The following is a 27,361-nucleotide window of genomic DNA, read 5'->3' as shown; positions in this document are numbered from 1 at the left end:
CATCTTGCAGTTTATTTCAGACTGACAAACATTTACTGAGTCCCTACTATGTGCTAGACTTGGGCCAAGGCACTAAAGTTTGTCATGCTGAATGAAGTTTCTGATCTCAGAGTACTCACAACTAGAATGGGGGTGGCTCTCGGAATGGAAGGTGTGATGGGTCAAGGAAGGAAACTAATATTTCTTCCCAGCTGCTGTGTGGCAGAACGTAAGAGCGCTCTGAGTTTAGTACTATTTTCATCATTTTACTCTAAGGAAACTGTGGCGCAAAGAGAATGTTCACAGTCATGCAGCTGGGATTCAAACCCAGATCTAACTAACTCTAAAGCCTTTTTTTCCCCTCTTTTACCAGATCTCTTCATGGCAGGAAAGGCAGACAGTAGAATAAATAGGTATAATTCAATGAGAGACGTTCCAAAGTATGCTAAAGTGCCACAGTGATGCAGAAGAGAGGCCAATTGACTTTTGACTTGACCTTGGTGAGGAGGTCAGGGAGAGGAAAATGAACAGGGAAGAGAAGATGTGCTCAGCCTCGAGGGATAAGAAGGTGCCAGCCTGGCAGAGTCACTGCCGCTCATGACTGTGCTGGGCAGTGTCCAAATCACCTCTGTCTGCTTTCACAGTTTATGCTCTTAACTGTAAGGGGAGACTCACATTTAGGAACAAACATAACTAGACCAAGGGTTCCTCTTTATATTTTGTGCCCTAAGCACCTTACTCACCTCACCATAGTCCCAGCTCTGCAGGGAGTGATGAATTACTTGATCAGATGTGGGTCTTAAAAAAGATTATTCTGGCAGCAGTATTATAAGTTCTCAGTGTATCTGTGATCTAAATGTATTTCGTGTAAAAACAGGAATCAAGTGAAAGAATTTCTTAAGGTGAATGTCACTGTCAGCCATTGACCTCTGTACCTGTAAGCGCGGCTCACAGCCTTGGCTGAACACTGGAATCACCAAGGCACTTTAAAAAATCCTGATGTCTGGGCCTCATCCCCAGAGATTCTGATTTGCTTGGGCTTGGGGGTCTTTAAAAACTTCCCAAATGGTTCTAATGTGCAGCTGAATTTGAAATGGACTGATTTAGTGACCAGAGGACCACAGCTGCACTGAAAACACTACTGGACAAGCAAGACACTTGACCTTGATCCTGGAAAGACACATTCACACGTTTCAGGATATGAAACAGGACCCTTGAGTTCCGGTCCAAGTGCTGACATCCCTCAGTGTCACCAAAGGCCAAGCAATCTAGTTCTCCAATTCTAAGAATCATGAAGGTTTGGGTCTCAGTCTCAGGTTCTACCAGGCACACGTCCTTTTCTATGGCACTGCCGATCTCCTCTTCAACTGCCCCTCCTACCTTCTGCAGTCATGGAACAGAGACTGGCCTATGTTTGGTATAAACTCACATGTGAATGCAGGAAGAATTCTTGCTTCAGTTGGGCAAAATGCTTATTCTCAGGAGGCCATATAAAAGATAAATATGATAACAAGGAGAAGGTCAGTGGAGTGCAATGTGTGCAACAGAAAGAGCACGGAACCTGGTACCAGTGTGTCTGGCTTGGTCCTCTAGCTCTGCCATTGCTGGCTGGGTGGCACTAGAACAATCATTTCATCTCTCTGAGCTTTGGGCTCCTTGCCTGAAGATAAGCATAATCACACCAGCCTTGCAGGGTTCTTGCAGTAGGGCTCAGTGAGGTCATATAGATTACAATCTGCTAAACAGCAGATCATCAGGCATGTCCTAAGTCCCTAGCAACTATTAGCTGCATAAAGAAATTAATGGTGGTAGGAGCTCAGGAAAAGCAAGAGGTTATTTTCAGGCAGCAAAAGTTATATTTGTTGAATTTGAAGTTTTTCGCTTTTATCCTGAACTCCTTTTGTAAAAGAGGAGTGCTTTTTGCATCTCCCTGACACTGCGGAGGACACCAAGAGAAAACGCGATGCTTTTCTTTTCTTTGCTAAAATCATCCTTTTTTCAAGGTCTCCTCTTGTGGATGCAGCTCTTCCTGACCACTCCAGCCCCTGTTCACTACTCTTTTTTCTGAACTCCCACACTTCGGTTGTCTGTGTCTAACATTTTTTCCGGATGCTGTATTATTCACTCAGTAATTCAAGTGTGTCAGTCTGTCTCTTAACCCAGATTGTTAAACATCTCAAAACCTCTCTTGTCCCTCCATCGCCTCTGTCACCATCACCCTCCACCATGGAGCAGGCCTTATGTAATACACAGAAGCATCACGGGGGAGCCAGGTGACTTCTCTGGCTTCTGCTTTAAGATGAAACCTTAAACTTTTCCAGCAACTCAGACAGTGGCCTAGGAATTAGGATGTATCTCATTGGAAATAACTGCAAGGATGTAGGACAATGAGATCTACCTCTGGTACTGTTGCTAACTTCTAACTTCTCATCCTGTTTCTAATGCATCTGATTTCCTTCCACATGTTTGGAGCCAGTGACTGTGTCTTCTCTGAGTTCTGTTCCCTCCGTGGGTGGTGGGACATTGGTGACACCTGGGGGTGACGTGGCAGACCTTCGCCATCATCTCCTTCAGCCTCCTATCCCAAGCCACTCCCAAGCTAAACAAATACACTAAGTGAGGAGCCTGCTTGCTCTGCAAACCCAGCTTTGAGATAGGTTTTCTGGCTCCCTTCCTGTTGCCTGCCCCTCCCTTGACTGCAGCACCCAGCCTTCCCTTTGTAGCTGCTGCTCTCTATTGCCTGCAGCCATTCTTTTGTTTTTTTTTAATTTATTTATTTTACTTATTATTTTTGGCTGTGTTGGGTCTTCGTTGCCGCACGCGGGCTTTCTCTAGTTGCGGCAAGCGGGGGCTACTCTTTGTTGCAGTGCACGGGCTTCTCATTGCAGTGGCTTCTCTTGTTGCGGAGCATGGGCTCTAGGTGCGCGGGCTTCAGTAGTTGTGGCTCACGGGCTTCAGTAGTTGTGGCTCACGGGCTCAGTAGTTGTGGCTCATGGGCTTAGTTGCTCCATGGCATGTGGGATCTTCTCAGACCAGGGCTCGAACCAGTGTCCCCTGCATTGGCAGGCGGATTCTTAACCACTGCGCCATCAGGGGAGCCCGCCTGCAGCCATTCTTAACTCAGTTTTCAGGTGCATCACTGGTGGCATGATCAGGAATGCTGTACCCAGTCAATTAATATCCTTTTCAAACTACTGATCCACAGATGAGCACAATTAAGGGCACGGTATGGTATAGTAGAAAGAACACGGACATTGGAGTCAAATAGACCTGGGTTTAAATCTGCCCCTGGGTGACTCTCTCAGCCTCAGTTTTCACCTCTGAAAAGTGGGTTATTGCGTGGATTAAAGGTAATGTATAGAAGGCACCTGGCACACACTGGGCCTGCATAAATGCTTGTCTGTATATTGCCTGTGTTAAATGTCTTGTTGGTTTAGTAATCCAGCTTATTGTCAGTGGTTCTCAGTGGTCGGGGGACGTGTGGGTGTGGGCGCACGTGTGGGGCAGAGTCACACTTAGAGCAGTCTGCAGCAGCAGCGAGTAATGAGCTACTGTTTCTGCTGGGAGTGGGTCTTGGATGTAATCATTGTTGAGTCAAAAAAAATGCATATTCTCTGCCAAATGGATAAATATGTCTCTCTTTCTTATCTAAGTCATATAGGACGGGGCTTATTAATAAATCCCGTGATAGGACACTAGAAATACAACTCTGAATTGATATCAAATGACCCGGTAATTTTGGGGTCAAGTTGCTTCAGCAGCCGTCAGTCTCTAAATGGATCATTACCATTCAGCTTATACTTCCCTGTTTTCTTTACAAGGGTCTCATGATAGACTTAGGAACCAGCTGATTTATTTCTGATTAGTACAGTGCTGGAATATAGTGGTCTTTATTGAATTTTTCTTTAAAAATCCCTAACCTGCAAACAAGTAAACCAAACTTTAGAATTGCCATAGGTTGTAGAAGAGAGATAGATGGGAAGACCCTAAAAGTAAACATTTGCCTTTTTATTAGACTTTTAAAAAAAATTTAAAATCCTGATGGAAGAAATTTGTTTTAAAGAAAAAGTACAGAAATGACTCTTCAGGAAATGCTTACTGTGAAGTTCAGAAGAGTTTGACAAGAAACTTAAGTGAAAAGCATTCCTCACTTCCTTCTGATTCTCACTCTTGGGACTTTTGATGGTCCTTGGTGCCCTTCAAAGTGAGCCTTTGACTGCCGAGGCCCCTCCAGGCGTGACTCTGTGGTCAGCACTGCCCGTTTCCTTCTGGGGCTTCAGCTATACATACACATACCTTTCCATTTTCCCTTTCATACCACGACATACGCAGAACCTCCCTACAAATAAACCCTGTGAATCATTAAGTTTAGCCGAAGACGACTCTGAGCAAATTACTCAGACTCCACCAGAAGGTACGTCACCAGCTCCCTTGTGCAGTGTTGTTTCGTGCAGCTTTTAGATGTGGTCAGAGATTGTTTCCAGTGGTGCAAGCAGGACAAAGTCTAGTTCCACCAGGGTTCTCAGCCCTGATTTCATTACTCCAGAATGTTTTCCGTGATCTCAAGGATGATCATCAACCTCACAAACTGAAAGAAAAATTTAGCCCTTTAATCAAAATTAACGGAAAAAAATGCTTCACTGCATTTTGATTGTGTGTGATGGGGGTAGAGATGTAGGAACAACGATTACTGAGAAATCAGAAGAGCTTGGGAATCGGTGACATACCTTCTCAGAGGCAGTAAGATCAGGAGGTAGCATTTTTTTTTGAGTTTCACTGTATGTTCATTGCATTGCCCTTCTTGTGAGAGGGCATCTCCCCCACTCCATTTCCCAACATGCACACGTCGGTTGACTAGTCCAGGCTGTGAGCACTTTATTGTTGCTCTACTGCAGCTCCTGGGTCTTGGTAGACATTAAGTAAAGGCTTGTTCAGTGAACAAAGGATTGCACGGAGGCAGGAGTTGAATCTTATTCATCACTGTCCTTATTCCCAGGTGTGATCCTGGCACACACATAGCAGGTGGTCCGTAAATGCTAGCTGTGTGAATGGATGTGCAAGACTGGTGCCTGATGTAGCTAGCATTCAGGAAGGGGGATGGGAGTGAAGAGAAAGAACAGAGTGAGAATATGGCCATTGCTGTTTGAGCACAGAAGCCACTTTGAGTATCTGTTGCTTATAGCATATTGTTTATTTAAAAACAAAATAAAACTCTAGTGAGACATAATCCAGTGCCATCTCATCCAGGGACAAGGAAAAATCAGAAACAAGATCTGAGTTAAAAACGAAATGCTTTAAGTCAGATTTTAAAGCTTGGGAGAACAATGGCCTTGTGAATTATGATATTAGTAGAACAGCTTGAATATGGGATGTTGATTAGCGTAGTTTCATTAAAAAATGTTTTTCAAATCCCCTATTGCTTTCTTGTAAAACCTGGATTTCTTTCTTATGAAAATAATGCAGGTAAATCCAAAGAGGAATACACACTGTCTTAACCCCATGTGTGCCTTTTCGATGTTCCTCAGGTTGTGAATGTGGTAGGGGGCGTCTCCTTTCTGGATTCGGTTACTCCCATGGATTATTTTCCTGGATTAAATTTGGAAAGTTATCCTAACAGAGACAGTACCAAATATGCTGAGATTTATGGCATTCCGTCTGCTCACACTTTATTACGGGGGACGCTGAGGTACAAGGTAAGTGGCTCTATTTGAGATGATCATGTTGCCTGTTTTGATATAAGTGATGTGAACACTTAATTTTTCTTCATAATTGAAATAATTAAGATGATAAACCAGACTGGCACCCCTATGCTTACTATTTACAATAACCAAGATAAGGAAGCAAGCTAAGTGCCCATCAATAGACGAATGGATAAAGAAGATGTGGTGTATACACACACACACACACACACACACACGCAGTGGAATATCACTCAGTTGTAAAAAAGAATGAACTCTTGTCATTTGCAACAACATGGATGGACCTGGAGGGTGTTATGCTAAATGAAATAAGTCAGAGAAAGACAAATACCACATGATTTCACTTATATGTGGAATTTTAAAACAAAATAAATGAACAAATGTTAAAAAAAAATTTAAAAAGTCACAGATACACAGAATAAGCAGGTAGCTTCCAGAGGGAAGGGGAAATAAGTGAGGGCTATTAAGAGGTACAAATTTCCAGTTACAAAATGAATGAGTCACAGGTATGAAACGTAGTCAATAATAATGTAGTATCGTTGTATGGTGACAGATGGTAATTGACTTATCATGGTGATCATTTTGTAATGTATAAAAAACAAAAAAACCAAACCAGATTGGCATCTGTTTTCTCAGGGCTCTTTTCTTTCTTCCTTTTTTTTTACTCTATATGTAAATATTTTACTTAAAAATTGGGGGTTTTTTTAACATCTTTATTGGAGTATAATTGCTTTACAATGGCGTGTTAGTTTCTGTTGTATAACAAAGTGAATCAGCTATACATATACATACATTCCCATATCCCCTCCCTCTTGCGTCTCCCTCCCACCCTCCCTATCCCACCTCTCTAGGTGGTCACAGAGCCCCGAGCTGCTCTCCCCTCAGGGCTCTTTTGATTGACTGTTTCAGGAGACAACTCAAAGTGGCTGGGGCAAAAAGGGAATTTTTGACTCATGAGAAGGGGGGGCAGGTGAAGGGTCAGCTTCAGGTGTACTGAGGTTTGAGGGTTGTGACCTCACTGGCACGTAGTAGTTTCTCTTCACCTCTCAGCTCTTCCTTCAAGCATTGGCTGTGTCCCCTGTTTCACAGGGATGGCAAGATGGTGGCATCCTCTTAGGTTCAAATCCAGTGAGAAACAAAAAGTACTTCTTCACAGCCAGAAGTAGAGTTTTTGTCTCATTAGCCCCTGAGGTCAGTGCAATAAAAGGTGCCAATCGGCTTTGGCCCCTGTTTTATGTCGCCAGTGCTGACGATGTAGTCAGTGTCACTTTCCCCAAAGTGAATCTGAAATGTTTTTACCACAAAATGGGGTGTCGCTACTAGGACCATAAATACAAATGTCCAGTACACATTTTTAAAAATTTTTTTATTTTTTAATGTGAGAAACGTTCTTTAATCACAAACCAGGTCATGTTTTGTAAAACAGTGTCAGTCCCCATACATAATATTTGCTGGTGCCTTCAAATTTGGCATTAGAGAAATTAATGCCTCCTAAGCCATGTGTAAAGAAAACATTGGTATATTTTTTAAAGGCTATTTTTGAACAATATTACTTGTGTAAATGAAAATCTTTCATACTAGTTGATCTTGGTTCTAAATAAAATAAGTCCTTTATACTCCTGAACACCAGGGAACGGCAGTGAACATCATGTAAGATTTGCAGTGAGTGAATCTGAATAGTTCATAGGATAAATGAGTAGTATAGTGGGGAATCTCCTTATATTCTCTTCTCCTCAAAAACGCATAGAAGTGCAGTTCCTTGTTCTTGTCGCCAAGGAAAAGCATGAAAATTCTCTCCCCCGCCAACTCTTTTTGGTGCAAGAAGCACCAGAGAAGCAGGGGATGGATTTCTGCTGATGGGGTCTGGGGAGGAAGTATGCTTTTAACCACAAGAGGGGGATAGGTAGCAGGGAGACCCCCTAAAATAGGGCTCGTGCTACTGTGGGAGCTCCATCATTCCAAGTGCAAAGTCCTTACATGGGTCAACGAGAGGCTTGTTGAGAGAATTTCAGATCTGGAATGAAACTTAAGAGGTCCTCTGGTACAGTGATATCATTCTGCAGAAGAGGAAACTAGGGCTTAAGTGAAGTGACCTACATCAATTATTACTAAAGCAAATTGTCTTTAAGTTTCTCTTGTTGGTATCTTTTTTGTTTGAACGACAAAGTTTTTGGTTTTCAATTCTGTCATTTGGAGCATTTCTGCACTTTGGAAAATGTCATAGCTGTCCTTGAAGCCTGAGGGTTCAAAAAATGCAACGCAACATTTCCAAGCCAAATACCATCACATTCTAACAATGAGCACTGTGAACATGGCAACTCACCTCCCTGTTCCGGGCCTTTTCCAACCATCATTCAGGATTAAATAACTAGGAAGGATAAATTACCACATAATCATAATCTATAAAAATACTGGCCTAGAGCACACTAAAAAACTCTCAATAAATAAATATTTGGCAGTTGCTTATGAAAGTCAGTAAAGATGTACCCTTTTTAAAAAATTTTTATTTATTTATTTATTTTTATATAGCAGGTTCCTATTAGTTATCTATTTTATACATATTAGTGTATATATGTCAATCTCAATCTCTCATTTCATCCCCCCTAACCCCCCGCTTTCCCCCCTTGGTGTCCATACGTTTGTTCTCTACATCTGTGTCTCTGTTTCTGCCTTGCAAACCAGTTCATCTGTACCATTTTTCTAGATTCCACATATATGCGTTAATACACGATATTTGTTTTTCTCTTTCTGACTTACTTCACTCTGTATGACAGTCTCTAGGTCCATCCACATCGCTACAAATGACCCAATTTTGTTCCTCTTTATGGCTGAGTAATATTCCATTGTATATATGTACCACATCTTCTCTATCCATTTGCCTGTCGATGGGCATTTAGGTTGCTTCCATGACCTGGCTATTGTAAATAGTGCTGCAATAAACATTGGGGTGCATATGTCTTTTCTCTGGGTATATGCCCAGGAATGGGATTGCTGGGTCATATGGTAATTCTATTTTTAGTTTTAGTAAAGATGTACTCTTCAGAAGTCATGTCCATACTTTCAAGGCTGCTTTTTACAAACCACACAGAGTCCAACAGATGACAAAAGTTCAGGTTAGGATACAATTTGATAGAAAAATGACTCTTAACGTGATATTTCTACAAAGGAATACCACTAATGTTGAGTTGCTCATGTCTCAGTTTCAAAGGCAATACTTAAAGAGATCCAAGATGTTTTTAGCCATGGCAGCGTCATTGCAATGAGTGTTCCTGTCCTAAGGTAACCCGTCTTGAAAGGGACAACACTCATTAGGGTGTATTAGTTCTGGAATTTTCCCCTTGTAAACCAACTGCACTGCTTTGTAGTCAGGCCTCCGGGGCATCTGTACATGGCACTGCTTGAGGAGTGACGCTCTCCCTGCGACCAGTTCTGTTCCTCGTCCATGTCTGGTGGTTCAGGAAGTTCAGGGCCCCGGTGTCTGATACAGAGGGTACTTGGGATTTCAGTCTGGCCACACACCTTCCTCAGAACACAGGTTTATTCTCAGGATGACTTCTAGCAAGCGATTCTGGTTTCCGGTCTGGTTGAAAAAAGTGAAAATGGAATGTCTGTGCCCAGTTCTTAAAGGCTCGTTTCCCTGTGATAAAGCGGTGACGACTCCCCTTCCGTCCTCGCTCACGGGAGAGGTGCACTGCACACTCATCCGGTCCAGAAGGTTCGTAATAGTGAGAAGGTACTCAAGGGTGATTGGGATCCCTGCAGGAGTCTGGGGGCCCCATGCCATAAACATTGGTCCTGTCGCAGAGCTCCAGGGCAATCGTCCTTGGGAACCAGCCAGTGCTGAGCCACGTGTTGGAGATCTTCCCTGTGGTCCGGCACGCCAAGGTATCCGTGCAGTGGCCGCGGTCGCGCGGGGGCCTCGGGGCGCGGCAGGGGGCTGCTCCCTGCGGACCGCCGCGCGCTGCCGGTCGCCGCTGCCCGCTGCCGCTGCGGGGGCCGCTCCTTCTGGCCGCCGAGGCTGCTGTACACGAGCGACAAGCTGGTGCACGTGCTGGTGAGCGCAAAACACACTGCCAGCCCCCCGGGCGCGCCAGGGTCTTCATGTTGGGCGCCTCTTTTGTGCGGAATCCTCAGGCACACGCGTCTGGGACCACTTTTTCTTGGAGGGTTTCCATCGTGGGTGATGGGGCGGAGGCGGCTCTGATTTTTGCCCAGCGGCCAGCCACGCCTGACTCACCAGGGAAGCCGCCCCGGGACCCAGGAAGCGCCGCTGTTGCAGAGATTCCAGCACACGTTTTGTAATCACAAAAGAGTAGTTACAAGTGTGACCAGATTAAGACAATCAGTGTAATTGTTTCCTAGGGTGGTTATAATAAATTACTACAAACTGAAAACAACAGAAATTTATCCTCTCACCCTCCAGGAGGTCACAGTCTGAAATCAAAGTGTGGGCAGGGCAAGCCTTCTGGAGGCGTCGAGGGAGAAACTGTCCCTTGCCACTCTCGCCTCACTTCTGGTGGTTGCTGGCAATTGTTGATGTTCTTTAACTTGTAGACGTACTGGTCCCATCTCTTTGTCTCCATCCTCATACCACCTTCTCTTGTTTATATCACTGTGTCCTCTCCTCTTCTTATCAGGATACCAGTCACTGGATTTAGGACCCTAAATATAGGTCGCTTCATACTGAGATCCTTAACTAATTGTATTTGCAAAGATCCACATAAGGTCATACTCTGAGGTTCTGAGTGGCCATGAGTTATGAGGGATACACTACTCAACCCACTACAACCAGTGTACCTAAAATACATAGATCTCTAAAAACTAGAGACCTGATTTCAGATCTCGATGCCCTGTGAGATTCCGTGGTACCTGTGCTCTCATGAATGTGATGTCCTCATTGTCTAGGAATTAAATGAATTGTCAGTGATAACATCCTAAGGAGATCGAGGAACCATGGATGCTTCAAAAGCCTTCAAGCCCAGCAGAAATTCTCGTGTGAATTGCAGCCATACTGTCCCCAGAGCTGGCAGATTCTTGATTCTGTTTTTTTTTTCCCCCCAGGGGTTTTAGGAGTTAGGATTTTCCAATAGATTTAGGCTCCTGCCAAACATATAGACCCAGAAATAGAGGATTTTAAGAGATTTAAGAATTAACTAAAGCTCTCAAGGATGTGCACGGACGAGAGCCATCCCCACAGAACCCCAGAGGATGGAAGATGTCACAGAGTTCATGTCCTGAGCAGTGTCAGCAACCCTTCAGTAACCTGAATATTCTTTCCGGCGTTCCAGATGAGACCCTGTCACCCAAGTATGACAGGGAGACCTTGACTTCTCTCCTGCACCTCCCTGTCACCTGAGTCCTTCCAGACCCAGCTTGTATCTCCTTACAGGATTTTTCTTATTTCCTCTCCTTGACTCCCCTCCCCGACATCTACGTGAGTTCCCCTCCTCGTGCTCCCCTAGCTCGGCGTTTACCTCTGTCGTAGCACCTGTGATAGCCCAGTGTATCGTGGTCCTCAGTGGTCGTGGTTTTGCTCACTATGTGCCAGGCCTTATTTGTTGAACTTATCTGACCCTTCTCCTGGACTGTAGTTTCTTCATGGGTAGGGACTGCATTTTTCGTCTCTATGGGCTCAGCCCCTAGCACAAGTCTCATACATGGCAGCAGTTTGCTAAGTACTTACTGATAAATGAGTACACATAATAAATTCATTTCTAGAGGTCACCATAAAATTATTTCTGAGATGAAGAAATAGCTGAGAAATGTCTCAGTATTTGAGACCTTGGAAGAAGGGATCTCCAGCATTCATCAGATCCTAGAAGCAGGCTCGGGTATTGCTTTTTTGCTTCACCTCTTTGAAGTATATTTACATTGGGTTAGAGCAAATGAATTTTAATACTTTAATTAGTAACTTTGAACAGTTTGAATAATACAGCCGTTCAGACATGTGAGAATTCACACATTAAATTGTGAAATATCCAGTGGCAACAGGAACTATTTTATATCTTAATAATTTTACTGCTTCCTGAAATAATTTCCTGCCCTTCTTCTTCTCTTCTTCATCTTCTTCTTCCTCCTCCCCCCACCTGCTGTCTCTCAACTGCAGTGGCTATAAAGCTCCTTATTTGGGCTTTCCCATTCCCCCCTCCCTCCCTGCCCCCAATGGGATTTGCTCACAGGAGAACAGACATTATGATCTTCCTTCACTTCATCTTCATTCAGAATCTATTCATCCAGTCATTTGTTCTCTTTCAGCATATTGGAATGATGGATAATGGGGTGAGGACATGGGGATGAAGGACACACATACACATACTTTCTATGCCTGCAGTTCAGCAGCTGAATAGACAATTAATTACAGTTTGTGTTAAGTGCCATCGTAGAGGTATGTACAAAATGCTACAGGAATACAGAGAAGAAGGGAGTGCCCACTCATCTAGGGGGCTCAGTGTGTGTGCTGAGCTGGGTCTTAAGAGAAAAGTAAACATTTCATAGATGAGAAAGAGGGGTTACCATGTTCCAAGCATGGGAGCAGTGTGCACCAAGCCCCAGGGCTCTGGAAGAGCACAGCAGCTTGTTTGGAGGATGGTGAGTGGTGGAGAAGATGATTAGTGAGTCAGGCTGGAAGGTTATATTGTGATGGGTTCTACATAACGTGCCAAGAACCTCGGCCTGTCCTGTAGAGAATGAAGGACATGTGAGGAATTTTTATCAGAGTGATGGCATTTTAGAAATACCTCTCTAATGCCTACCTTTTTCCCTTGCTCCTTATATACGTTAGGATAATGGCTCTTAATCAGTAGAATGGATTATCTTCGTTGGGAGATATTCTTACAAGCTCCTTCCATTATAAGAGAGAGAACAACTATTCTATTAAATACAATTCTGCTGACCTGAGCATGTAACACAAGATGAAATTTTCCCTCATGCTGTCAGAAAATACCACTCGCACATTACCCAGAAACAAAAGTAAAGACCCAAGTTTTGCAAGGGCTCTTGTGTAAACCAGTGGAACTGTTGTGACACTACTGATTTCGGTTTGAACCCGAGGGTGGCTGCATCAATACTAGCAATACAAATGGCTATTTTCAGCCTCTTTTCTAAATGAATTACAAAAATAGATCCCTATTTTCAAAAAATTAAAAAAATTGTTTTCTTTGAAGGCAAATGTTTATATATTGCTTAATAACTCTTGTTACAGGGATATGCCAAAGCCTTGAATGGATTTGTAAAATTGGGTCTTATAAACAGAGATGCATTTCCTGCCCTTCGACCTGATGCCAATCCGCTCAGCTGGGTGAGTGACTCCGGAATTATACATTGTCTGCTGCCCTTCAGAAATGCCTTCTGAAATGGTCAGGTTTGGACGTGGGTTTGGACCAGCCAAGAACCCATTCTGTGGCTTATGTGCGGGAAGTTAAGTCCTAGCCCCAAAGCCCCCCTTTCCAAACTTCATTGTTTGGGGAGGATGGAGAGGACACGGACGCTGACTCTCGGGGCCTGTTTCCTGCAGCAACTCCTACCACTTGATTGTCCCTCAGCCCTGGGCAGAGACGGGCTCGCTCTCTGCACTGTGCTCTGGGCTCTGCCGCTTGTCTAAGTGGTGGCCCCATGACAGGAGTTAAGCTTGGGGCTCCTGAAACTGAGAAAGCAGGAGAGCTCCCGGTGGTATCGCAGAACTAGATTCCCAGCGCCCGAATCCCATTAGTTCTTTTATTTGACCATTTGTGACCATGAGTAATCTGAGTTTTTAATTACTGAGTTTATGCCTATGTCTGTGTTGTATTAAAATCTAGAGCTTCCACTAACTGCCAGGAATTAACTTGTTACCAGCTGGTCATTCAACTTAAATTAATGTGCCCATATTCCAATGCTAGAAATGCTAGAAATTTATCACAAAGAGAAAAGAATCAATACTGCTAATCCCATTAAGTGTCCCAAAGAAACTTGGGTATTCTGGTTAGCCAGTTGCTTTTAAATTCAGTTCTTTTGTGTATCTGAGAGTCTTTTCAATCTAAGTTTCAGATTTCATAAATTTACTTGTTGGACAGGAGTGAATAAATATCCGTAGTGAATCTGATATTGAGGCAGTTTGATTGGGAAGGTTGGTGCAGGCATTCTTGGGGCTGGTCCCCTTGTCTCGGTAGCTACAGTCTAGAACAGGGACTGGCAAACTTTTTTTTGGTAAAAGACCAGATTGTAAATTTTTTAGGCTTTTATGGGTCATGTGGTCTCTGTCAGGCTGCTCAGTTCAGACTGCTCATAAACAAATGAGCATGGCTATGTTCCAATAAAACTTTTTATTTACAAAACCAGGTGGTGAGCTCAATTTGGCCTGCGAACTAGTTTGTTGATCCTTAATCTAGAACATAACTTTTTCCTTGGGAGCCTGGAAAAAGTCTTGTTTAGAAATTAGAAAAAGCTATGACCACTGTTTAAGTGCTCTTCCTTCGAGATTTTATTATCTGCACAATCTTCCTCATTTCTTGAACCTACAAAAGAACTCTGGTTGCTACTAGCAACCACAGCTATAAGCCCCTTCCACTCTATGCTGTCCAAAATTGACTTCTGGACGGTGAGGGATAATGAGGGATAAGGTGATGGAGAGGACCTGCAAAGGTAGGTAATGTGATGGTAAATATGGTATCACCTTTTTGGTATTGATTTGGTGTTATGACTCTTTTATTGCTGAAATATCATTCTGAAATACCATGCATTTATTGATGTGTGGGTGTGCAGATGTGTGTATGCACATGTGTGTGCCACAATCTACTATTTCTAATTATTTCTAATTTAAAATTTGAGGTTCTTTTGAGGTCCAATGTCTTAATAGGATAATTTCTCAGCTCATTTTTTATTTTATTTGGAACTTAGAATTTGTATCTTTGTTTTTCTAACCAGAAAGAGCTCCTCTGTGACCTAGTGGGAATTTCATCCTCCTCCAAGTGTGATGTGCTTAAGGAAGCTGTCTTTAAGAAACTAGAAGGAGACAATACCCAGCTGGAGGCTGTTGAATGGTAGGTACCCACCAGTCAACCTAGAGCAAAATACTGGATCAATGATTACTTAGTGCTTTCTAGTCAAAGAAAAGTCAAGATAGAAGCAAACATTTTACATTGTCTTTGATTAATTTGCTGCTCTAATGTTGGCCTGTTGTAGAGAGATTACCACATACCATGTTCATGTGGGGATAAAAAGTAGATAAAGTGAGAAATTCAATGGCAATTATAACTTGGGAAATACTTATTTTTGAGCAGCTTCACTATTCAGTTCCTGAGAAAGGTGGGATATTTTTTCTCTCCTGTAGGACATTCTCCCAGTCTTCCTTTAACTACTTTAAAACACTTATTCATGTGGCTGTGGCCCATTCTGCTGGTATCCTTCATGTGGGAGAACTAACCTGTAAATTAATCTCATGAAAAGCTTTGCAACAGTGTGTACTTACAATGCGTCAGGTCTAGCTCCCGGCAACACTCCTGGGAGAGTCTGGGGATGATTCTAAAGGTTAAAACATTACTCTCATTATTACTGTTTTACAATAACTTGAGAGTCCTATAACTTGAACTGTCATCTTGTGATTCTGCCCTTTCAAGACAAAATCCAGTGAGCGTTCCCTTCTGCTTCCCAACTGAGCATATGTATAGGACTTGAACTAATGCAGCCGTCTCTCGTGCTTCTCAGGTTGGGCTTACTTGGGGATGAACAAGTCCCTCGGGCAGAGTCTCTCGTGGATGCACTCTCCAAGCATTTGGCCATGAAGCTTTCCTATGGTAGGCCGTGGGCTATTGGCTAAACATCCCAGCAGAGGAATCATAAGAACCAGTGAATTAGACTGAAGGGCGGGAGCCACACAGTGGGAATGGGGAAAGAACACTTGGACTCTTTTTCCAGAGGGGAGAATAAGAGAACTATTAAGTAAGAGTGAACTTGGGTAATATGGCAAAGGAAATGCTGAAAGAGCATTTTGGGGAGAAGCAGGGATGGCCTCTACGGCAGTACCCTCGTGTCTGTAACCGGGTTATAGTGGTTCCCACCTGGAGAGATGAACCTGGTTAGAGTTATCATTTCCTTGAATTTTTAATTTGGTCTTTGTGCTAAAAAGCAGTATACGTAATTGTTTAAGGATATACATAATGGGAAGGGAAACGAGCGCAGAAGGGCAGGAGCAGGGGAATGAAATACGATACTGGAGTTGTAATGATAGCGACATTTTAAACTGTATGTTTATTTATTTTAAGGCCCTGGAGAGAAAGATATGATTGTGATGAGAGACAACTTTGGAATCAGACATCCTTCTGGACATTTAGAAAATAAAACTATTGATCTTGTGGTTTACGGGGATGTCAATGGTTTTTCAGCTATGGCTAAAACTGTGGGGTTACCCACTGCTATGGCAGCCAAGATGTTACTTGATGGTAAGTTCTTTCATTGGGGGACCAAGTCCGTCTCCATATTATCTCCAAGTCATTCAGGGCCTGGATATCAAATAATTAGTCTTGAGTATGACACTGGCTTTCACTAAAAGTGAGCCAGTTCAGAAGATCTAAGGGCTGGCTGACTGGGAGATCACCTTGTGATGAGTAAAAAAACCTTGGCTTTGGAGTTAAACCTGATTTCTGTCCCAGCTCGGTTGCAAGATGACTGAGTGATGGGTTGCAAGTTACTTAGCATCTCTGAGTCAGAGTTCCTTCACCTTTAAAGTGGGGATTGTCATGACTAATTCATAGGGTTGTTGTGACACTAAAGTGAAATAATACATAAAGCTCCTACCACATAGAAGGGTCCCCAGGGAATGTTAACTGCCTTCTTTTCTTTCCTTATTTTTTGTATTTTGGGGGTAACACTGAAATAGCAGAGGGTATTCATTTCCAGATCTTCAAAAATATAGGCCACGTTTTATTAATCCTCATGTCTCAACATATTATCAATACTCAATATATATTTTGAACTAAATGAATTCAAATTTCAACCCTCCACTCTCCCCTTAAGATGATGTTTGCATTCAATAATCATTATCTGAATGTAACACCCCATTTGGCCCCTGTGAAGGTGTGAGGGGAGTAAAAAACACCAAAACATATAAATGGGAAATAATGGGGAAAAAATCTACAGTATCATATTAGCTAATATCAAATTAAACCAACTACTTAGTTATTGAGGAACCAGAGTGAAGAAGTGATGAGGGATGAGGGCATCATAGTCTTTAAGGAAAGTGCCCAGACTTACTCTTTCAGCCACCCTAACAGATGCCAGTGCCCAAATAACCAGACTGGTTTTAATTTCATTCTGTTGGTGTTATGCTTTTTAAAAAATGACATCAGCAAATAAAGCAGACCAGTTAGGTTGACTTTACTTTCTTACTAGACTTTATTCTCTGATTTGGTAGTTAATGCAGTTAAGTGTATAAATTCAGACTCTGTCCCTAAGTCCAGCTGTGCTTTCAATTAACCGCTTTTTCTTACAGTATTGATTAAGTAATAATTTTTAAAAAATATTTATTTATGTATTTATTTTGGCTGCGCCGGGTCTTAGTTGCGGCACACGGGATCGTCACTGCGGCATGTGGGCTCTTAGTTGTGGCATGTGGACTTCTTAGTTGCAGCATGCGAACTACTAGTTGCGGCATGCATGTGGGATCTAGCTCCCTGACCAGGGATCGAACCCAGGTCCCCTGAATGGAGAACGCGGAGTCTTACCCACTGGACCACCAGGGAAGTCCCAAAGTAATAATTTAGTAGGGGACATTTAAGCTGCTATTTTGAAAAATCCCTAGGCCTCCAACAATTTGTTGACTCAAAGTTTACTGCTGTATGGAGACTCTTGCTGTAGAAGTTAACCTTTCATACCACCTTTAAAATGGTAACTACAAATTTATTTTCTTCTAGGTGAAATTCAAGCTAAAGGCCTGATGGGGCCCTTTTCAAAGGAGATCTATGGACCAATATTGGAGCGAATTAAAGCAGAAGGCATTATGTATACTACACAGAGCACAATCACACCATAATTGAGAATTATATTTTGTTTTTATCTTCCCAGCCAACACAGCTCTGAACTTTTATGCAACATGCTTGCTAATGTGATATTTTAAAACATAAAGCATGATATGTTTTGATTAAGTCAATACAATGGTGTTTTTGAAATATAAATCTCTATTTTAATATGAAAACATTTGGAACAAGAGATGCCGGTAATTACCAGGGAACTTTAATAATTCTATCATGTATTTTTTCATGTGTATGTAAAAGTGATAATGATTGTACTACTTGTTAATTTATTATGCAACTTTTTTCTTACAAGAATATATTTTCTGATAATTAGCAGATGAAGTTTTATCTTTTTAGTAAGAAAAAAATTTCTTCATGCAGCTTTATTTTTCTTTTGCTTTTATTTTTCAAACTGATTCAGTTGGATGCTTTTAGATTACCAAAGCTTTGCAATAATACTATTTTATGCCTTTTTGTAAAATTATGATTCATTTAGAAAGTGACATTTCTTATAGTTTTCTTTTAATGTTTGGAAAAGGAAATAGGTAAGAATAAATCAAAATCCACATGATCACCTCATTAGGCACAGGAAAAGCATTCAACAAATCCAACACGCTTTTATGATAAAAACACTCAACAAACTAGGAATAGAAGGGAATTCTTCAACCTGATAAAGGGCATCTATGAAAAACCCATAGCTAGTATCATAGTTAATGATGAAAGACTGAAGGATTCCCCCCTAAAATCAGAAACAAGACAAGGATGTATACTCTTGCCATTTCTATTCACCTTGTACTGGAGGGTATAGCTGGGGCAATTAGGCAAGAAAATGAAATAAAAGACATCCAGATTAGAAAGGAAGATGTAAAACTATCTCTAATGTTATACAAAGAAAATTCAAAAGAATACTCTAAGAAAACATTAGAACTAATACATGAGTTCAGCGAAGTTGCATGATACAGGATTAATATTCAAAAATTGATTGTATTTGTATACAATATCAATGAATGAAGCAAAAGTAATATTAAGAAAACAATTCTAAGAAAAAGTGTAAAATAGGAATAGATTGAGAGTCCAGAAATAACTCTCATATTTACAGTCAATTGACTTTTGAAAAAGGTGCTAGGACAATTCAATTGAGGAAAATAATCTTTTCATCAAATTGTGCTGAAACAACTGGATATCCACATACAAAAGAATAAAGTTGGACTCCCTACCTCACAGCACATATAAAAATTATCTCAAAATGGACCAAATACCTAAATATGAGAGCAAACACTATAAAACTTTTAGATGAAATCATAGGTGTAAATCTTTATGACCTTGGATTCGGCAGTGCTTTCTTAAATAAATGACACCAAAAGCACAAGCAGTGAAAGAAAAAAAATAGATAAATTGGGTATCATCATGATTAAAAACTTCTGTGCTTCCAAGAATACCTCAAGAAGGCAAAAGACAACCCACAGAATGAGAGAAAATGTTTGCAAATCATATACCAAGTGAGAGAAGAACTTGTACTTAGAATAGGTAAAGAACCACTATATTCAAGAAAAAGTCAAAGAGCCCAGTTAAAAAAAACGGACAAAAGATCGGAATTAACAGTTCTCCAAAGAAGATATACAAAAGGCCAATAAGCACATGAAAAGATGCTTAACATACATTAGCTATCAGGGAAATACAAATCAAACCTACAATGAGATACCACTTCAAAGTCACCAGGATAGCTATTGTGAAAAAATAATAACAAGTGCTGGTGAAGATGTGGAGAAATTGGAACCCTCATAAACTGCAGGTGGAAATATAAAATGGTACAACTGCTTGGAAAAACAGTTTGGCAGTTCCTCAAATGGTTAAACATAGAGTTACCATATGATCTCCAGTAATTCCACTCTGGTATTAGAGAAATGAAAATATGTCCACACAACAACTTGTAAACAGATGTTCATAGCAGCATTATTCATAACAGCCAGAAATCAAAACAAGATGTAAAACTATCTCTATTTCTGCCCATCAAATAATAAATGAATAAACAAAATGTGGCATATCCATACAATGGAATATTATTTGGCAATTAAAAAGAGATTAAGTACAGAAACATGCTACAACATGGATAAACATTAAGTGAAAGAAGCCAGGCATGAAAAGCCACATATTGTATGATTTCGTTTGTTTGAAATGTCCAGAATAGTCAAATCTCTATATGGAGAAAGTAGATTAGTGGTTGCCTAGGGCTGGGGGGTTTGGGGGCAAGTGGGAGTGACTGCTAATGAGTTTGGGGGTTTTTGGGGGGAGATGAAAATGTTGTAGAGTTGATTGTGGTAGGAGGTGCAACTCTGTGAATATACTAAAAATCACTGAATTGTGCACTTTGTGTGAATTGCATGCTGTGTGAATTATGTATCAAGATGTACAAATAAAACTTTTTTTCTCCTTGGAGGAAAGAAATGTTTCTGTTTAGGGATATAACTTAAAATTTCTGAGGGGCTGTGCTCATATTCTGGCATAGGAAACTAATTCTGCCATCGAAATAAGCAGGTATTATATGTGGGACATATGGCAGTTGAGAAAGCATCTTATGCTATTGGAAAAGGATCAAAGTTGATTACGACCTGGTCCCGCCTGCCAAAAATATCAATAATGGAGATCAATCATCTATTAACAAGTAAAGACATAACTGTTATGGCAGTTTTTTGTTTTTCGTTTTTAACCGCAACATTGATTTTAACATAATCAATTAGGAAATGACACTTGTGTCGCATTGATTCCACCCCCGGTCTGGATGAGCACCTGGATGGCATGGGAACTAGGGAACTAGCACCTTGGGTGGGAGGAGGAACCCACTGAGATAATATAATAACTAGTTTGGGCTTTGACTGAGTGATAAAGGGGGTATGATTGAAGGGGGGGTGTCTAACGTTAGTGCTAGAAAAGGAAATGTCAGTAAGCTTGAGTAAAGATATATAGAGTGAAACACTGCATTGGCTCTCAGTAACAAGTTTTCTACCAGAAATTCCAATAGTAAAGGTGGTGGTGGTAGGATCTGGGTATGGATGGGTAGATTATACTGGACTTAGAAGCATATGGCCCCTGAGCCACAGTTTGTGAATCCCTGGTCTAACCATTTTGGTAGACTTAATGCTCACATCTTCCGGGTCTTTCTGCCTTTTTTTGGCTTCCTCCAGATAATACTGATATTTATATTTCCAGCTTTCCTCATCCTAGACTCATGAGACACTTAGAAGTTTCTCTGAGAAGCAGTGTGATTGGTTCTACAACATACTAGCTGTTTCCTTTTCCATACACTGAGGACAACAGTAATTCACAACATGGTTATAAAGTTTCTGAGAGAATGTAAGAGAAAAGCCTGAAACCTAGTAGATGTTCAAAAACGCTAGGTTTTTTTTCTGCAATAACTCTTTTGCAATAACATTTTTGTTTGAAGTTTATGTTAAAGATAATGCAATTTTACCTTTGAGGTTTTTTCAATCTTTTGGATACACTTGGAAGACTCCTCAGGATCCATGCTTCTCAAAGAAGCCATTGAGATATCTGCTCCATAAGGAGAATTGTAAAGTGATTGTAGGGAAGAAAGGGCCAAAGTTATCATCTGGCCAGGCTTCTGACTTTACAGAAGAGAAAATATGCCTCACAAAGTTAAATGAAGTGAATAAGAAGTGTTCTGGTTACTCTCACGGTGGAACCAGCTACCTCAAAATGTAATGGCTTAAAACAACAGTTATCTATTTGTCCGTCAAGCTGCAATTTGGGCATGGCTCAGTGGGAACAGCTTGTCTGTGCCCCCCACAGTCTCACTTGGCTGGGAGATGGGGTATCCACTTAAAGACAGCTTGTTCCCATGCTTGCAAGTTGGTTCTAGCTCAGCTGGGGCAGTGGACCAGGACCTTGGTTTCTTTCCACATGTATCTTCCATGCGTGGGTTTGTCAAAGGATAGCGGTGCTCTTCTAAGAGTCAACATCCAAGGGAATCAGGCAGATGCTGTGTTGCCTTTTATGACTTAACCTCAGAAATCACGTAGCATCACTCATTGTAGTCACAAGTCCATCCAGATTCAAGGCAAGGGACCATAGATCCACCTCTCACTGGGACGAGTTTCAAAGAGTCACATGTGGGCTGAAAGCTGTTGTTGAGCTATTTTTGGAAAATACAATCTGCCACAGGAAGGCACCCCAGAAGGAGAGTGGCATGTAGGTGGATTCTGTGACTATACAGTAAATGACCCCAGTTATCAATTTTTCCTCATTGGCCTTAGTTATTTTCTAACCATTTCATTTTTTTTCTCCAGGTGGTTCTTTGAACATTTTTATGTATCCTGTGAGATTAGAACTAGACATACTGTACAAACAAAATGTGGAATGTTTTTCATTTACTCTCTAAAAAGCCCAAGAAATGTGCTTTTAACTTCCCGAGTCCTTTAAAACACCTGAAGTAAAGGTGCTATAAGAGACTTCTCTAATAGTTTTCATTAGGAACCTTAATGCTATAGTTTTCAATACATACCTTCATTAAACAAGTTAGCAGCAAGGAAAAAATTACTTGCATCGGTTCATTTCTCCATGTGGATAATTCAGAACTAAAGCAACTCCCCTAGGATTGAAGCAAGATAATAGGAATCTGAGAAAGTCATGTCCAAAGCTTCAGAGGAAAGGATTACAAGTTAGCATATTCGGGAAGTTTTTCAAAGGTCAGGCTGTGTGTCTTGAGCTGCTTAGAATGCGTCCCAGGTGACAGGCTGATTAGGAGTTTGTTATTGTGTACGTAACAAGAAGTTTCAATCTCACACACAGTTTTTCTTACTCCCGCTTCCAAATCTTATTTTTTCTTTTTAAAAATGATTACCTTAAAAAACTTGTTAACTTTAATGCCAAGGATGTCCAGATTTTTTTATATATATGTAAATTTATTTATTTATTTTTAAATTTTTGGCTGTGTTGGGTCTTCATTGCTGCACGCGGGCTTTCTCTAGTTGCGGCGAGCGGGGGCCACTCTTCCTTGCAGTGCCCGGGCTTCTCATCGTGGTGGCTTCTCTTGTTGCAGAGCACAGGCTCTAGGCGCGCGGGCTCAGTAGTTGTAGCACGTGGGCTCAGTAGTTGTGGTTCACGGGCCTAGTTGCTCCATGGCATGTGGGATCTTCCCAGACCAGGGCTCGAACCCGTGTCCCCTGTGTTGGCAGGCGGATTCTTAACCACTGCGCCACCAGGGAAGTCCCGGATGTCCGGATTTTTAAAACCAGTGTAGTGTGTTTCATTTATATGCCTTAACATTTAATACCACCTACTCTAACACACCAATATTGTACTAATGAGGAGGAACCCTCAAACATACGAGAATATTTTGCAATTAGCCAGTGAGTGGATGAGAATCAATCATGATTTATAATCATAAAAGTGTTTTTGTTTATCTTGACAAATGTGTATATTTTTCCCACTTTCCCTAAAAAGTTCATTTTAATTCAATAAATAGTATTTCTGATTCTATGTGCTATTTATGAATGGAATTCAGTTCTAAGAAACTAAAATGTATCTGCTTATAAAGGGTTCTTATTTTCTAAGTTTTGTCTATTAAAGTCATTTTAGACGCTAACAAATTAGGGGCTTTCAGATGAGAAATGTGAAAATTAAGTAAGAGTCCTATGGTGTAATATTGAGTAGAACGTGTACATGTTAAATATTTGTATTAGTTTGATATGAAGAAACAGCTGCCATAAATTCTCAGGTAGTATCAGACTGAGAAGTATGATGGACCATGTACAGTTCCGGTGCATTTAGCTAAATAGATGGATCATGCTCGTCGTTAATACCTCTCTGCAGATTGCAGAACCGCTCTACGTGACTTAATATTGGAGATAAAGTCTGTATAGAACACCATTTTTCAATTGGGTTAATTTACAAAGGTGCTACAGAAAAAGAAAGTGGGTCAAAATTGATACGTTTATTGTATGTTGAGGAACACTACCTATAGAGTGTCAGGTTTCCCAGGATCATTAAAGAGCTTTTTTGTCCTAGGTACAACAAAACAAAACAGCCCCAATTCATTCATTAATTCACTCCTTATTCATTCATTTATCTAAAATGTAGTGAGTGTTTTTAATGTGCCCAGTCCTGTTCTAGGTGTGGAAATACAGAGGTTTACAAGAGCCAAAGCTCCTCTCCTCATGGAGCTTAGATACTAATGGGGTGGGGGTGGGGGGGACAGACAACAAATATAAAATATGTCAGGAAGCAAAATGCGCTCCGGAGAAAAAGCAGGGTAAGGAGACGGGAGGGCCTGGGGTGAGGAGCTTGCGGAGATGGTGCGCGACATTCGGCTGGCACACGCGGGACACTGAGCCAGCTCAAGTCCCTTCCAACGATCAGCGCTAAATATTTTCAAGATCTTCCTTAGGAGGAGGGCGATGCTGCTTCCTACAGGCTGACGGGAATGCTGCTCAAAGAGATGTTCGAGCAGAAGCCTGGACCCAGGAGTGGAGCCCTAAGACTCCAACACCTGAGCAGTGGGAGTGTAAACTGTGCAACTCTTGGAAAGCCAAAGGGTATTAAGACACATAAAAATATTCATACAATCTTCTCGCCAACTGGCACTTACAGGAATTGGTACTAAGGAAACATCCTAAATATGGTAAAAGGCTTTTACATAAAGAAATGTTTACCATAGTTTTGTAGTTTAGGAAGAATCTGAAAAGAGCCTAAACAGCTGACATCACGAAAATGATCACAAGAGCCCCGGTACATCATGAGGGCAGGTTCCTCCACCCTGGTACCACCGACATGCTGTGCTGTACGATTCTTCGTTGCGAGGGCTGTCCTGTGCATTTCAGAACGTTTAGCAGCATTTCTAGCTTCTGCCCAGTAAGTGCCAGCAGCACATCCCCTTCAGATGCGAAAACCAAAAATGTCTCCAGACACTGCCAAATGTCCCCTGGGGCGCAATACTATCCCTGTTTGAAAACCACTATACAAGATAGAATATTATACAGTAACAATGATAGGTTTATAAATTATGTGTAATAAAAATGCCTATGTAACAACATGAAAGGCAGCATAAAAATATATTCATAACGAGGCCACAATTATGTAATAAAACAATGTGTGGATAAAAGCTGTGACTGCAATAAAACTATATGAAACTTTGGTAAAGGATGTAAATAATTGGGTAAGACTTACGAGGCTTCATTTATTTTCACTTCTCATAATTGATTATTGTCTCAGAGTTAAGCTTCATAAGATGAGGAAAGATTGCTATATCTGACAGGATTGTCTTTTTTATTGGTTTCGGGGTATTTTTATTAGAATTTGTCTATAAAATACTTGATTATCATACCTGCACTTGCAACATTACTTTCTCTTGGAAGAGACTCTACAAGGTACCTCACTAATAAAAAAACCATGAAGGAAAAAAAATTTTATATCCCTTCAAAGGCCATTTGTTCCTGGGACAAAGGCAAATGGAAAAATAGAAAAAATAATCGTGACATGGACTCCTTGTTCAGATTAGACTTTGTGGGTTATGGGGAAACAAAACTGTAAAACAAGAGGATTAGGACACAAGGCTAGAAAAGCAACCAAGGAATCAAAATTAACCTTCTGGCCTTCCTCCCTGGGAGGGTGAGAAAGAAGCATGTTAATTTTTTTATACCCTGTAGGTCAGTACTTATCAATATTTTGTGATTTGTGACACTATTTGTTGGAATTTTTTTCTATTTCATAACTCTTCATGACTATTGCTTTAAAAGGAAAGCTAAAAAAGTAGAAACTTATAAATTTTGATTCTATTTTAAGGATTTGGTGAAATTTTCCTGCTATTGCTTGAGGAAACTGGAGGCTCTCTGAATTGTTGTTGCTAAGGACCAGTGGTTCTCAAACTTTAACTTGCATTAGATTGCTGAGTTCCAACCTCAGAGTTTCTGATATCTTAGATCTGGGATGGAAATCCAGGATTTGCATTTCTAACAAGTTCCTGGGTTTTTCTGATGCTGCTGGTCTGGGAACCATACTCTGAGAACCACTGGTTTCAACAAAACTTTTCCTGGCCTCTCGCTTTAGGCACTGACCTGGGCGTTCTTGGGGACTGGTGCCTCCTTTCCGGGCAGTGTTCTAAAACACTCCTGGCTGAGGCAGGGGACTGCTTCCAGTATCAGAGCAGGCTTGTTACCCATGATTCCCTGTTTTCCTGCCCTTCACCTCCACATAGCTCTTAAATCCTGACAATAGGATTGTCACCTAGGACGTCTTACCTTTTTCCACTCTGGGAGTTAGGACCTCCTGGTCCTTGTCCATTCACCCACTTGGCTCCCAGACCAGCTTAGCTTCTCCCTGGCTGGCAAATCTGCCTGCTTCTAACTCCCAGCTTGGTTCTAAACCAGTTTCCCAACATTTCTTGGTACATCATGCCCTCAGCTTCTGAGTAACATTTTCATAGCTCCCCTAAACCAAAGGAAATACATAATGGTTCTGTTTATTAAGTAGTTAGATCCAAATAATTTAATAGTAGTAATTGTGTAGTGTCAGTACACATTGCTGTGTTGTCCTCAGAAATGTTCAACTTTGTGAGTTTCCTGTGTGCCTTAAGGCACAGTTTTGGAATCAGCTCTATACACTGTCTCATCCCATCAACCTTCTTTCATGTCCATAATCTCAGAGGGAACATGTCCACAATTTTCTGCTACACATGCCTCAGCACTCCACAAGCAAACGCAAATTGATGGCAATATTTATATTTATTTTTGCAATGTCTTGGATAAAAACCATTTAAACAATGTCGGGTAAGGTGTTATTCTCATAAAAACATCTTCTTTCAAAACAAATGTATTTTTATTTTCCATAAAAGTTAAAATTACATGCTAAAACAGAGTTAATCACAACACAAAACAATATCAGAAGACTCACAGAGTAAGACCAGATGATGAGTTGCAACATTAAACTAAACAATTACACAGAACTAGAAAACTGACTCAGTAGTAAAATATAAAAATCTACAATTATAAATATAAATTTGGTCCATGGAGATGCTAGAGCAGTATTTACAGTAAGTATCAGATTATTTCTACTTTAGGTGAATACTGTGGTTGTAAAATGTTGAATATCATAGGGAACAGAGTGTTTTATTTACAGTAGACTATATTAAAAGTTATATTTCTAGCAAACCTGATGATTGCTACAAATACAGCTAAAAATTTGACACTAAAAACAAACATGTTTTCTGTAGTTGGGAATTCCTAATATCTATAAATTGAAATTCTCTGTTAAAATCAATATGAAAAAAAGATACCACAATTCCATTCTTAGAAATACGGTAAATTTCAATCATTTTAGTTTAAACACAATAAGTGAATCACAAGAAGTTTTGCAAAAAGGCACACATTGTTAATGATGTAAACTTGGCAGCAGAATCCTATGTCATGATAGTTACTGTCAGGTGACGTGAAGTAAACAGATAACAGAAGAACTGGACTAATTTTCCTGTCTAATTTTAGGAAGAGGAAAGCAATGCCCAGATGTGGACTCTTCTCACCCTTTTCCATGTTAAACTAAAGACTCTAAGCTCTCGGCTATATTTCCATCAGGCAACGCTGCACCATTACTGTCCAGAGAGGTGGACGGATTCTCTTCCTGTCTCGTGCTCACAAGGCTGAGGACTGCTTTGTAGAGAAATTGATACTGCTCCTGGAGAACAGAGAACGG

At 41.0% G+C, this 27,361-nt stretch overlaps 2 protein-coding genes and 1 pseudogene across 8 annotated transcripts in view; 1 reads left to right on the top strand and 2 right to left on the bottom strand.

Moving 5' to 3' along the window:
• AASS (aminoadipate-semialdehyde synthase) overlaps positions 1-20,107 on the top strand; it is a 66,809-nt gene extending 46,702 nt beyond the window's left edge. For all 4 annotated transcript variants that reach the window (XM_082472292.1, XM_082472294.1, XM_082472291.1 and 1 more), the window contains exons 19-24: positions 5,505-5,672; positions 12,880-12,975; positions 14,580-14,695; positions 15,360-15,448; positions 15,917-16,093; positions 17,564-20,107. In XM_082472292.1, the coding sequence (XP_082328418.1) occupies positions 5,505-5,672; positions 12,880-12,975; positions 14,580-14,695; positions 15,360-15,448; positions 15,917-16,093; positions 17,564-17,682 (765 nt within the window). In that variant the 3' untranslated portion in view covers positions 17,683-20,107. The remainder of the gene's footprint in view (positions 1-5,504; positions 5,673-12,879; positions 12,976-14,579; positions 14,696-15,359; positions 15,449-15,916; positions 16,094-17,563) is intronic.
• On the bottom strand, positions 5,681-12,871 carry LOC309665727 (alpha-N-acetylgalactosaminide alpha-2,6-sialyltransferase 5-like; annotated as a pseudogene). The gene has a single exon. The product of its transcript is annotated as an alpha-N-acetylgalactosaminide alpha-2,6-sialyltransferase 5-like (transcript).
• Positions 20,108-26,378: 6,271 nt separating the features above from the next.
• PTPRZ1 (protein tyrosine phosphatase receptor type Z1) overlaps positions 26,379-27,361 on the bottom strand; it is a 163,158-nt gene continuing 162,175 nt past the window's right edge. For all 3 annotated transcript variants that reach the window (XM_082472220.1, XM_082472222.1, XM_082472221.1), the window contains one exon: positions 26,379-27,343. In XM_082472220.1, the coding sequence (XP_082328346.1) occupies positions 27,203-27,343 (141 nt within the window). In that variant the 3' untranslated portion in view covers positions 26,379-27,202. The remainder of the gene's footprint in view (positions 27,344-27,361) is intronic.

The sequence above is a fragment of the Balaenoptera physalus genome, assembly GCF_965194825.1.
Source record: "Balaenoptera physalus genome assembly, chromosome: 8".
NCBI lineage: Eukaryota > Metazoa > Chordata > Mammalia > Artiodactyla > Balaenopteridae > Balaenoptera > Balaenoptera physalus.
Note: the sequence above shows the minus strand (reverse complement) of the source record. Positions and strands in the feature narration are given on the sequence as shown.